The 13,905-nt window shown below is 43.5% G+C and overlaps 1 protein-coding gene across 3 annotated transcripts in view; it reads left to right on the top strand.

Moving 5' to 3' along the window:
- The first annotated feature begins 9,985 nt into the window (after positions 1-9,985).
- Positions 9,986-13,905, top strand: part of RASAL1 (RAS protein activator like 1) — a 67,108-nt gene continuing 63,188 nt past the window's right edge. For 2 of the 3 annotated variants that reach the window (XM_018561736.1, XM_018561734.1), the window contains exon 1: positions 12,166-12,515. In XM_018561736.1, the coding sequence (XP_018417238.1) occupies positions 12,451-12,515 (65 nt within the window). In that variant the 5' untranslated portion in view covers positions 12,166-12,450. Of the gene's footprint in view, positions 10,553-12,165; positions 12,516-13,905 lie in introns of those variants that run through there. The other variant, XM_018561735.1, reaches the window with a different exon arrangement.

Genomic DNA, 13,905 nt, shown 5'->3' with positions numbered 1-13,905 from the left:
GCATTGTCATGAAGGGACATGCCAGGATGCCTAAATATTATAGTGTCCCTTTCCCATGTCAGATTGTGAGTGACTGCACCTCCAATTGTTGTATTAGAGGTCCCAATAATGACCTCTGCAAAACTCCATTCCTATTCCACCCTATATACTGTACATAGTGCACCTCCAATTGTTATACTAGTTGTCCCAACAGGGTGACTTCTGCAAAGCTCCATTCCTCTTCCACCCTATATACATACTGCAACTCTAATTGTTATACTAGTTGTCCCAATAGGGTGACCTCTGCAAACCCCATTCCTATTCCACTCCAAATACACACTGCACCTCCAATTGTTATACTAGTTGTCCCAATAGGGTGACCTCTGCAAACCCCATTCCTATTCCACTCCAAATACACACTGCACCTCCAATTGTTATACTAGTTGTCCCAATAGGGTGACCTCTGCAAACCCCATTCCTATTCCACTCCAAATACACACTGCACCTCCAATTGTTGCATTAGTGGCCCCAAAAAAGGCGACCTCTCCTTTGCAAATCCCATGCCTATTCCACTTCATATAAACAGCACACCTCCAATTGTTGTGTTAGTGGCCCCAGAAAGGTGACCTCCGCAAACACCTTTCCTATGCCACACGATGTAAACACCGCGCCTCCAGTTGTATTAGTGGCCTCCGCAAGCTCCATTCCTATTCCACGCTGTATAGACACTGCACTTCCAATTGTTGTGTTCGTGGCCACTGTAAGGTGACCTCCGCAAACTCCAATCCTATTCCACTTCATTTACACACTGCCCCTCCAGTTGTTGTACTGGTGGCCCCAAAAAAGGTGAACCCTGCAAACTCCAATCCTATTCCACTTCATGTACACACTGCACCTCCAGTTGTTGTACTGGTGACCCCAAAAAATGTGACCCCTGCAAACTCCATTCCTATTCTACTTCATGTACACACTTCCCCTCCAGTTGTTGTACTGGTGACCCCAAAAAGGTGACCCCTGCAAACTCCAATCCTATTCCAATGTACACATCGCAGAAACATTTCAGTGACTAGAAATGAGGAGGTTGTTCGCTGTGAAGAGGGAACCCCCAAGCACCGCTCAGGTCTTCCCTGTCCACCCGGTGTAATAGGACTGAGGTAGCAGACTATACAATGGGTTAAGTGCTCCAGCTCTGGATTAATGGAAGGCTGACAGCAGGATTCATGCCATTGTAGCAGCAGGGTTCCTGTTGGTCGCAGCAGAGTCGTGCGGAGCTACACACAGGTAAACACAAGCTCCTTCTTCTAACACAAGACTACCTGCAGGGGGGCCGAGCCATCGCCTCCTCCCTCATGCAGTTCTTGCTGCCACCATGGATGCAGAGCAGACATCAGCCCTCTGTGCTCATATCAGCGCTGACAACCTGTGGATAGAGTGCCATAAAGACATTCTGCTGATCACCGTCCTTGTACAAGACATCGCTGTGTATTAGGGGGTCCCACTGACAGTCCAGTGCTATGTTATAGGAAGCCATAGACCAGGGCTGTGTGCCAGCACATGGAACTATGAGGAATCTGATGGGGGAAGAGTGCAGTCCGGAGCTGGAGTTCCAGTGATGTCTAGAGGCTGCTGATCACCCTTTACAAGGGACACATTGACTGTATATCCATCAACCATGGCCAGGAATACCGCTCTCTATTTCAGGCTGGTGGAAGGGAAGAACCTGCCTGCTAAGGATGTGTAAGTCTCCTTTTCTCTACTACCATATAGATCATCCTTGTGAGAGCTGCTCATGTTCTCCTCATTCAAGAAGTTCCTACAACTGTCACTGCTGCTGCTAGTCATATATGAAGCCAAATGATTTCTCTTACAGTGTGTCTTTCTTTTTAACACATATAAACCCTTGAAACAACTTTCAGGTCTCAGAGAACCCCTGCTAAAAATTAAGGAAATCTACAGATTGGGGTGCATTGGTGTGAACAGTGGAATGAGATATTAGAATAAGGAATGTGGCATACTTGACGTATTTAAAATGCCAGGGCTGTTTTATAAGACAGTTATTCAGTAATGAGAATGAAATGAAACAAATTATCATGGCCAGAAAAGCACATAGTGAAATTGGATTCCTCATATTGGTGGTCCCTTTACCTTTTCAGTCAGTAAAGTGCCTCCTTATATTAGGGGTTTATGGAAACGTGCCCCTTACATTGGTGGTCCACAGAAAAGAGCCCTCTTGCATTGGTGGTCCACGGAAGAGTGCCCCCTTACATTAGTAGTGCACAGAAGAGTGCCCCCTTACATTGGTGGTTCACGGAAGAGTGCCCCCTCTTACTGGTGGTCCACAGAAGAGTGCCTCCTTTCACCGGTGGTCCATGAAAGAATGCCCCTTACATTGGTGGTCCACAGAAAAGTGACCTCTTACATTGGTGGTCCACAGAAGAGTTCCCCCTTACAATGGTGGTCCACAGAAAAGTGCCCTCCTACATTGGTGGTGCACAGAAGAGTTCCCCATTACAATGGTGGTTCATAGAAAAGTGCCCTCCTACATTGGTGGTGCACAGAAGAGTTCCCCATTACAATGGTGGTTCATAGAAAAGTGCCCTCCTACATTGGTGGTGCACAGAAGAGTTCCCCCTTACAATGGTGGTCCATAGAAAAGTGGCCTCCTACCTTAGTGGTGCACAGAAGAGTGCCGCCTTACATTGGTGGTCCACAGAAGAGTTCCCCCTTACAATGGTGGTTCATAGAAAAGTGCCCTCCTACCTTAGTGGTGAACAGAAGAGTGCCCCCTTACATTGGTGGTCCACAGAACAGTACTACCTTACATTGGTGGTCCACAAAAAAGTGCCCCCATTTGTTGGCGGTCCATGGAAAAGTGTCCCTTTACATTGGCGGTCAGGGAAGTAGGGCCCTATAAAACTTTTGGTCAGTGGGAAGAATGCTCAATGAGAAAAGTTGAAAAAAGTATTTTTTTAAATGGCAATTGGTTATAATACTCTCAGAGGGACTTATCAAAAGTGGAGCAGAACCAGCTGTGCATGGCAACCAATCAGCTTCTATCTTTCATTTTCAAATCCTAACTGAACAAACTGAAGATTGAAGCTGATTGGTTGCCACAAGCAACTGCTCCAGATTCTGCCTGCTCCAGTTTTGATAAATTCCCCTCATAGTGCTTTAGTGAACCAAATGTCTCCCACTCCTCCAGTCACCCCAATACTTTATGAGAAATACGTTTTATATATACTCTTTAAAAAATGATCTGGATTCATCTAATTCTAAAGCACTTGCGTGGTAATATGCCATTTAAGTTGGCTATTGCACTTCTTTTAATGATAGAAAGCATACACAACTCTGGACTTCATATTGTCGGAACAATGCAGCTGGCAAATGACAGTTGTTCAAACTGAGCCCTAAATTAAGTCCAACTACCAGTGTGTGGGGGTCTGTGGGATGTCTGTGTATGTTCTGATGTATTAGAAGGAGTAACAGGCCAATGCAATATGCTAAAACAAACCTGCCAGGATAGTATATAGGAGCTGTCATTGCTGACTTCTTTTTATAGGACACAGGCTTCAGGGCTGTTATTCGGGTCCTGGCTTTAAAGTGTAAATTCATTTTTGTTATTATCTTTATTTGGTTCCTAACAAACGCCCCCCCCCCCTTCCTCTGTAAGGAAAAAGGTGCCCAGGCTTTACTTACACTTTGCATGCTCCAGCACTATCTCTGGCATTCTCCTCGGTCCAGCGCCAGCAGTCCATTTTGCCCATTTTCTGTGCACTTACCCTGTCCTTTAGATGTCCCATGGGGGAACACCATAATGCGGGCTTGCCTCACAATACTTCTGGACTGAGCTGCGCTCACACGCCATTATGTAAGTGCTGCTCAGCTCAGTCCAGGAACAATGCCCCCTTGCCGCTGCCAGAGGAAGATGAGGAAGCTCCTGTGATTTCACTGGACCAACTAGAAGATTGCAGGAAAACTACTGCATAGGGGGTTTATTACAATAAAAAATACTGGGGTGGGGGGGTGTTCAGTGGGCAGAGGGTGTTTTTTTTTTTTTTACTTGCAGCTAATAAGACAGTGGCCTGGAACAAGCGGCACCCAGTAAAGTCTGCAAAAGCTGAACCTTGCATACTTGTCAGCCAGTAACTCACTAGGTAGTGATGGCAGGATCAGGATGGCAGTCCGGGACTTTGGACCCTTTAAAAACACAATATCTGTGTCAGCCAACATATTTCTATCCTTATAGGTTCATTTAACACTCTGTGACCTCTGTAAATGCACTGCAGCCTTAGGCATTTCTTTGGTCTCTAAATTCCTTGGCCATTTTATATATCTTTAGAATTTATATAAGCATTTCTTTGGTCTCTAAATTGCTTGGCCATTTTATATATCTTTAGAATTTATATAAGCATTTCTTTGGTCTCTAAATTGCTTGGCCATTTTATATATCTTTAGAATTTATATAAGCATTTCTGTGGTCTATAAATTCCTTGGCCATTTTTAATATCCTTAGAATGTATATTAGCAGGTTCATGAACCCATGTGTTTTATGATGAAATAAATAGTCACATTGTATATAGAAATTAAAGGACACTGCAGAGTGAAGCTAGGAAATTGGGAAATGCTTATCAAGGGTTAACATTTGAGCACATTTGGAAAGCTTGAGCCAAACACAGTGTCTGCACATAGGTGGTGATTTGCTAATACACAAAGAAACAACAACCCTATCAAAGTATTATTTTATCAAACTAAATGTTACATTATTTACATAGCGCTGGCATATTCTGAACTCCCTACCCCAGTCACACACACACAACTACTTTGGATGAAAGCCAATTCACCTTTCAGTCTTTTTTTTTCTTTTTCTTCTGGTTGCTAAACTCTTGTTAACTGTACACATATTCTTAAAAGGCAAGTTGTGCATTTATATTTCTTTGCATTTTAGCCAGTAAAGCATTGCAACCACGATCAGTGGATCGCAGGTGTAATGTTTGGGCTCCTGCAGAATCTTCCTCCCCTCCGACGTAGGAACATTCAGTAACTGGGACAGGAGGGAATACTTGTGTTACATTGAGAAATACCCTGGTGGTTGACAGGACTTGTAGCTTCTCCATTCACAGATAGGTGACGCCATGCACAGTTATGCCAGATTAAAAATATTGCAGCAGCCTTTGGGGAGAAAAGCCTTTGGGGGGACAGGTGGAGGCAGGGAGTTCAAGAGTTGAGGTGACCATGTTTCATGAATACAGGTGTTACATTAAATATGGTATAAAGTTAGACTTTAATTGAAGGAGGAAAGAAGAACACACCCACGCGATCAAGGACCCCAACATTGCAAAGCAAGCATGCGAACCATAAGCCACTGCATTTACTTTAGACATATGAAAATGTATCAGCTTATTGAGATGTGATATCCAACCTGTGACAAAGCAACATGACTTAATGGATACTGTATACCAAGTATAAAACTGTATAGATTAAGGGCCCATTCGCACCAAAAACACCCCAAAAAGGCATATAAAACACGCATACATTTACGTTAAATTTTTTGGAAGGAAAAATTACTATTTATAGAGATGCATTGTGTTTACATACCTACATGTGTTGCATCGCAAAAAAATGCAGCCTGCTCTATTTTTTTTTAAAAACACAAGACAACACAACACACTGTTGTGGACTACACCATTGAAAAACCACCAAAAAATGCATTGGGTGTGATTGGGCCCTTAAACATAGAAGGGCAAAACACAGGTTCGCTTCAAAACATATATAAAGCCAAAACATTTTTTTTTTAGTTTGGGATAGAATAAAGCTCTGGACATACAGGGTTTTTTCTGCAGGGAGGAACGAGATAAAATGTTATAAACATTTCCTATACCAAAAACAACAGGAAGTAAAACGAAATCTCTCTAAAATGGGGGAAATCCCACGATCGTACGAGAATCGTGCAGTGTAATCGTGCAGCATGCTAGAAAACCCGCCGGGAATCGTACGATTCACGGCGAGTTAGTGGCCTACTGGTTCGAGAACTGCCGAACGGGCCGGTGTGCGCACGCGCACACAGCCCGTTTGCAGTCATCGTAAGCCCGCCCCTCATTGCAGTCATCGTAAGCCCGCCCCTCATTGCATTCATCGTAAGGCGGGCTTGTGATGATTGCAAGTACGATCTGCCTGTCCGACGTGGGCAGATCGTATGTTTTTTTAAGTACTTTACAACCCTCGCAAGACAAAAGTCTTGCGAGGGTTGTAAAGTGTATGGGCACCTTTAGACTGTTAGTTACCTAAAGGCCTCATTTACACTGGAATCGGCCGGCACGTACAGCTCCGTGCTGCGTGCACGGCCGTATCGGGCAGCTCCCAGGAAGGACAGGTGCTACGTGTGATTAGTATGTAGCCCCCGTCCTTTTCTATGGGACTACGCAGCAGTACGCCCCCCTACGCTCACCTCAAGTGCAGGTCCGTGCGGGTGCGTGTTTCTTAGCTCAGACGCAGACAGGATCCATCCTGTCAGCGTACGAGTATGCTCACTCGCACCTGCACGGACAAGCAGGACGGGTGAGCGTAGGGGGGCGTACGGCCGTGTAGTCCCATAGAAAAGGACGGAGGCTACATACTAATCACACGTAGCACCTGTGCTTCCCGGGAGCTGCCCGATACGGCCGTGCACACAGCACGGAGCAGTAGGTGCCGGCCGATTCCTGTGTGAATGAGGGCAAAGGGCTCATGTTGACAGGTGTTCTTGTCGAATGCAGTATTTAACAAGAGAAATCTGTGTTTGGCCTGATTTGCCTGCAGTTCAATTGCACCTCAACACAATATGCTGCTTCCAAAGGAACACAGCGCAATGCAAAGCAGGTCAAACACAGCCTCTGCTCACTTGTGTTTGATATGCATTCCAAACACAGAAAAATGATGCCCTTTGACATGAGCAAGTATCCTCATTGGAAAGTTTAGCAATGAGGGCTGAAGGTTTCCCACCATTGGGGGGGCGCAGCAATACAAACCAGATAGAGGTTTTTATCCTTGTCTTTAGATATACTTTAAAGCAGAACTCCGGGTAAAAAATTACTTAACACTTGCAGTGGGGCTACCCCCGCACTGCAAGGGTTAAGTTCTCATTTTACAGTCAAAAATAACAAAGTTATACTCACCCAATCCTCAAAGACAGCTTGCTCTTAGACCTGTCCCTGGAGCCTCTCTCCCTCCTCCGTTGCAGCAGTCTAAGGTCCTGTTAATCATCACATTCTATACACTGTGTATAAAATGTGAGGACGCTAAGGGACATACCATCGCTGCAGGGGAGAAGGAAACAGGCTGGAGGGTATGCTGTCACAGCCGGCCAGCTACGCAGTTCAGGTGAGTATACCTTTTTAAATCTTGAACCTAGACAAAAACAAGCATTAACCCTTGCAGTGTTTTGTTTTTTAATGATACACTTTAAAGACAATTAAGCCCATACTTGAGCATCTGCAGGTATAGTAATGCATATTTTGTGTCTGCAGTAGTTTTACATTGCTTGGACATCTACAAAGTGATTAGGCACAGCGTATCACCAGAGACTTTCTCTCTGCCCCTTGACACTAAGGCTAGACACATCTCATGACAAACCAGATACTGGTTTTGAGGGGACTATTGCCATATACCAGCGATCACCAGATGAGGTCCTTGTTGGTACTCTGCCACTTGGCAATGGTCATGGATTGTCACAGCAAGCGTGTGGAACATACTGTATAATGGGTCACACTTCAGCATGCATGATGGTCATGCTTCCATGGATGCATGCATGCACCCTCAGATATATGCATTAGTATACCTGCAGATGCATAAAGTGTACCTAAAAATAGCAACCTAAATCTATGGGCTGGTGTGGGAATGCAGCTTAATTCACACTAGGGAGTTAATGATGGAGTCCAGACTAAATCACCAGAGAAATTAGATCTCTCATATGTAGTACTTTCACGAACATTTGTAAACCAATGTCCAACAGGAGGGCAGCGTGCAGTTAGAACACTGTGTGGACAAGAGTGGGATGGAAATGCATTGTGCTTGAACTTTATTCAGTATCTCTACTTTAAACCAATGCATTCAGAAGTAAGAAAAATAAAAAAAACAAGCCGGGATTAATATCTATTAATATTTATACTTCCTACCAAAACTGCATGCTGCATCTTAGGTAGAGATCTTGTATGTTGCATTGTGTTTTGAAATATTAGAGCAGGCTGCATTTTTCCCAACACATGTAAACGTGTGTAAACACATGTAAGTGGAACACATCTCTTTTAATAGTTGGAGTGGAACTTCCTTAACAAAGCAAACAAAACTCAAATGCAAGAAAACGCACGTGCATTCAATATGCATTTTTTACGTGGCTTTGGTGAGAGTGGGCCCAATGTTTCACAGACTATTCTGTGGTGCACAAATAAATCATTGTGGTTCTACTGCAGATATAAACATTTTTTTAGAATGCTCACCCTTTTTTATTGGTTTGTTTTTCCATGTTTTTTTTTTACTGTCTATGTCCTTTTAGGGAGATTTTAATACCTACTACACCTCCAATTGTTGTATTAGGTGATGCCTGCAAACCCCATTCCTATTCCACTCCATGTAGGTGACCTCTGCAATCCCCATTCCTATTCCAGTTCATATAGGTGACATCTCTAATCCCCATTTCTATTACACTTTATATAGGTGACCTCTGCAATCCCCATAATCCTATTCCACTTCAGATAGGTGACCTTTGCAATCCCCATTACTATTCCACTTCATATAGGTGACCTCTGTAATCCCCATTCCTATTCTACTTCATAAAGGTAACCTCTGTAATCCTCATTCCTATTCTACTTCATAAAGTTAACCTCTGTAATTCTCATTCCTATTCCACTTTATATACAGTAGGTGACCTCTGCAATCCCAATTGCTATTCCACTTCATGTAGGTGACCTCTGCAATCCCTATTTCTATTCCACTTCATATAGCTGACCTCTGTAATGCCCATCCCCATACCACTTCATATAGGTAACCTCTGTAATCCCCATTCCTATTCCACTTCATATAGGTGACCTCTGCAATTCCTATTTCAATTCCACTTCATATAGGTGACCTCTGTAATCCTCATTCTTATTCCACTTCATATAGCTGACCTCTGTAATGCCCATTCTTATTCCACTTTATATAGGTGACCTCTGCAATCCCAATTACTATTCCACTTCATATAGGTGACCTCTGCAATCCCTATTTCTATTCCACTTCATATAGCTGACCTCTGTAATGCCCATCCCCATACCACTTCATATAGGTAACCTCTGTAATCCCCATTCCTATTCCACTTCATATAGGTGACCCCTGCAATCCCCATAATCCTATTCCACTTCATATAGGTGACCTCTGTAATCCCCATAATCCTATTCCACTTTATATAGATAACCTCTGTAATCCCCATTCCTATTTCACTTCATATAGGTGACCTCTGCAATCCCCATTCCACTTCATATAGGTGACCTCTATAATCCCCATTCCTATTCCACTTTATATAGGTGACCTCTGCAATCCCCATAATCCTATTCCACTTCATATAGGTGACCTCTATAATCCCCATTCCTATTCCCTTTTATATAGGTGACCTCTGCAATCCCCATAATCATATTCTACTTCATATAGGTAACCTTTGTAATACCCATTCTTATTCCACTTCATATAGGTGACCTCTGTAATCCTCATTCCTATTCCACTTCATATAGGTGACCTCTGTAATCCTCATTCCTATTCCACTTTATAGGTGACCACTGTAATCCCCATTCTTATTCTACTTCATGTAGGTCACTTCTGTAATCATCATTCCTATTCCACTTTATATAGGTGACCCCTGTAATCCTCATTCCTATTCCAATATACACACGGCAGCAACATTTCAGTGACTAGAAATGAGGAGGTTGCTCGCTGTGAAGAGCACCGCTCAGGTCTTCCCTGTCCACCCGGTGTAATAGGACTGAGGTAGCAGACTATACAATGGGTTAAGTGCTCCAGCTCTGGATTAATGGAAGGCTGACAGCAGGATTCATGCCATTGTAGCAGCAGGGTTCCTGTTGGTCGCAGCAGAGTCGTGCGGAGCTACACACAGGTAAACACAAGCTCCTTCTTCTAACACAAGACTACCTGCAGGGGGGCCGAGCCATCGCCTCCTCCCTCATGCAGTTCTTGCTGCCACCATGGAGGCAGAGCAGACATCAGCCCTCTGTGCTCATATCAGCGCTGACAACCTGTGGATAGAGTGCCATAAAGACATTCTGCTGATCACCGTCCTTGTACAAGACATCGCTGTGTATTAGGGGGTCCCACTGACAGTCCAGTGCTATGTTATAGGAAGCCATAGACCAGGGCTGTGTGCCAGCACATGGAACTATGAGGAATCTGATGGGGGAAGAGTGCAGTCCGGAGCTGGAGTTCCAGTGATGTCTAGAGGCTGCTGATCACCCTTTACAAGGGACACATTGACTGTATATCCATCAACCATGGCCAGGAATACCGCTCTCTATTTCAGGCTGGTGGAAGGGAAGAACCTGCCTGCTAAGGATGTGTAAGTCTCCTTTTCTCTACTACCATATAGATCATCCTTGTTTGCCTGCAAACCCCATTCCTATTCCACTCCATGTAGGTGACCTCTGCAATCCCCATTCCTATTCCAGTTCATATAGGTGACATCTCTAATCCCCATTTCTATTACACTTTATATAGGTGACCTCTGCAATCCCCATAATCCTATTCCACTTCAGATAGGTGACCTTTGCAATCCCCATTACTATTCCACTTCATATAGGTGACCTCTGTAATCCCCATTCCTATTCTACTTCATAAAGGTAACCTCTGTAATCCTCATTCCTATTCTACTTCATAAAGTTAACCTCTGTAATTCTCATTCCTATTCCACTTTATATACAGTAGGTGACCTCTGCAATCCCAATTGCTATTCCACTTCATGTAGGTGACCTCTGCAATCCCTATTTCTATTCCACTTCATATAGGTGACCTCTGTAATCCCCATTCCTATTCCACTTCATATAGGTGACCTCTGCAATTCCTATTTCAATTCCACTTCATATAGGTGACCTCTGTAATCCTCATTCTTATTCCACTTCATATAGCTGACCTCTGTAATGCCCATTCTTATTCCACTTTATATAGGAGACCTCTGCAATCCCTATTTCTATTCCACTTCATATAGCTGACCTCTGTAATGCCCATCCCCATACCACTTCATATAGGTAACCTCTGTAATCCCCATTCCTATTCCACTTCATATAGGTCACCCCTGCAATCCCCATAATCCTATTCCACTTCATATAGGTGACCTCTGTAATCCCCATAATCCTATTCCACTTTATATAGATAACCTCTGTAATCCCCATTCCTATTTCACTTCATATAGGTGACCTCTGCAATCCCCATTCCACTTCATATAGGTGACCTCTATAATCCCCATTCCTATTCCACTTTATATAGGTGACCTCTGCAATCCCCATAATCCTATTCCACTTCATATAGGTGACCTCTATAATCCCCATTCCTATTCCCTTTTATATAGGTGACCTCTGCAATCCCCATAATCATATTCTACTTCATATAGGTAACCTTTGTAATACCCATTCTTATTCCACTTCATATAGGTGACCTCTGTAATCCTCATTCCTATTCCACTTCATATAGGTGACCTCTGTAATCCTCATTCCTATTCCACTTTATAGGTGACCACTGTAATCCCCATTCTTATTCTACTTCATGTAGGTCACTTCTGTAATCATCATTCCTATTCCACTTTATATAGGTGACCCCTGTAATCCTCATTCCTATTCCAATATACACACGGCAGCAACATTTCAGTGACTAGAAATGAGGAGGTTGCTCGCTGTGAAGAGCACCGCTCAGGTCTTCCCTGTCCACCCGGTGTAATAGGACTGAGGTAGCAGACTATACAATGGGTTAAGTGCTCCAGCTCTGGATTAATGGAAGGCTGACAGCAGGATTCATGCCATTGTAGCAGCAGGGTTCCTGTTGGTCGCAGCAGAGTCGTGCGGAGCTACACACAGGTAAACACAAGCTCCTTCTTCTAACACAAGACTACCTGCAGGGGGGCCGAGCCATCGCCTCCTCCCTCATGCAGTTCTTGCTGCCACCATGGATGCAGAGCAGACATCAGCCCTCTGTGCTCATATCAGCGCTGACAACCTGTGGATAGAGTGCCATAAAGACATTCTGCTGATCACCGTCCTTGTACAAGACATCGCTGTGTATTAGGGGGTCCCACTGACAGTCCAGTGCTATGTTATAGGAAGCCATAGACCAGGGCTGTGTGCCAGCACATGGAACTATGAGGAATCTGATGGGGGAAGAGTGCAGTCCGGAGCTGGAGTTCCAGTGATGTCTAGAGGCTGCTGATCACCCTTTACAAGGGACACATTGACTGTATATCCATCAACCATGGCCAGGAATACCGCTCTCTATTTCAGGCTGGTGGAAGGGAAGAACCTGCCTGCTAAGGATGTGTAAGTCTCCTTTTCTCTACTACCATATAGATCATCCTTGTTAGAGCTGCTCATAGTCTCCTCATTCAAGAAGTTCCTACAACTATCACTGCTGCTGCTAGTCATATATGAAGCTAAATGATTTCTCTGTCTTACTGTGTGTCTAGATTTGTCTTTCTAAAAGTGACACTAAACTTAGGAGTTAAATCTTAAAAATGCATTCAAGCACCCTAACTAGTAACAAAACTGGACCTTATTGGTGTCTCACTCAGCGTTAGATCCTCAAATCATCTCTGAATTGGTGGTGACACTGTTCTTCCTTCTGAAGGGTGGCTACTCTTGCTCCCCATGGTCCCTGTGTGTGTTGTAAAGTAGACACCGCTCAAAGCTCACTCCCATGATGGACTACGAGCTCAATACAAATTGGTAAACTAAACATGAGATTGTAGTCCATCATGGGAGCAATCTTGGAGTTGTGGCTACTTTACAATACACACAGGGGCCATGGGGAACAAAAGTAGCCACCCTCCAGAAGGAAGGACAGTGTCAGCACCAATTCAGAGATGATTTGCAGATCTGCAGCTGAGTGATACACAAATAAGATACATTTTTGTTAATAGGGTACTTGAATGTATTTTTAAAGTGATAATAAAGTTAAAAGAAAACAATGGCCCAACCTTTTTTGGCCATACTTCTCTTTAGGGTCACAGGAGGACATTTACTATGCCCAGGACCGGATTTACTCTCCCTGCTGCCCCAAGGAATTTCTTTTCCACCAATTTTAGGCCACCACCTAAAATTGGTGGAAAAGAAATTCCAGCACAAGGGGCGAAGGGGGTTCTTCACAGCAATGGCGGTTAGGGTCTGGAACTCGCTGCCAGAGGCAGTGATTTCAGCTAAGAATGTGGAAACATTCAAGAAGCTTTTGGACGATTTCCTGAGAGACCGTAATATACATGGGTACAGGTACTCTTAAGAATGAACTGATACGTGTGTGTGTGTATATGTATATATATGTGTATATGTGTGTATGTATATATTATATATGTTTATGTGTGTGTGTGCGTGTGTATGTATATACATGCGCACACATCAGCAATAGGTTGGACTTGATGGACTTATATCTTTATTCAACCTCAAATACTATGTAACTATGTAAGGCCAGGTTCTGCAATGCGCCCCCCTCCCCGCCAACCCCCCCCCCCCATGGAGAATGCCAACCAGATAGTGGGGGTGGCAGGGTTAGTTTGAATTTTTTTATTGTTTCTTTTTCTTTTGTTTTTTTTAATCACTTTTTTTATTTTTTTTTTCAATTTTTATTTATCTTGTCATCTTTTACTTTTATATTTTTTATAATTTTTTATCTTATATTTTTTTGTTTATAATCATTTTCTTATTATTTTTAAAATAT

Source organism: Nanorana parkeri, unplaced genomic scaffold, assembly GCF_000935625.1.
Source record: "Nanorana parkeri isolate BGI_ZX_2015 unplaced genomic scaffold, ASM93562v1 scaffold540, whole genome shotgun sequence".
NCBI classification, from domain to species: Eukaryota; Metazoa; Chordata; class Amphibia; order Anura; family Dicroglossidae; genus Nanorana; species Nanorana parkeri.
The sequence above is the reverse complement of the archived record's forward strand: the minus strand, read 5'-3'. Positions and strand labels throughout refer to the sequence as shown.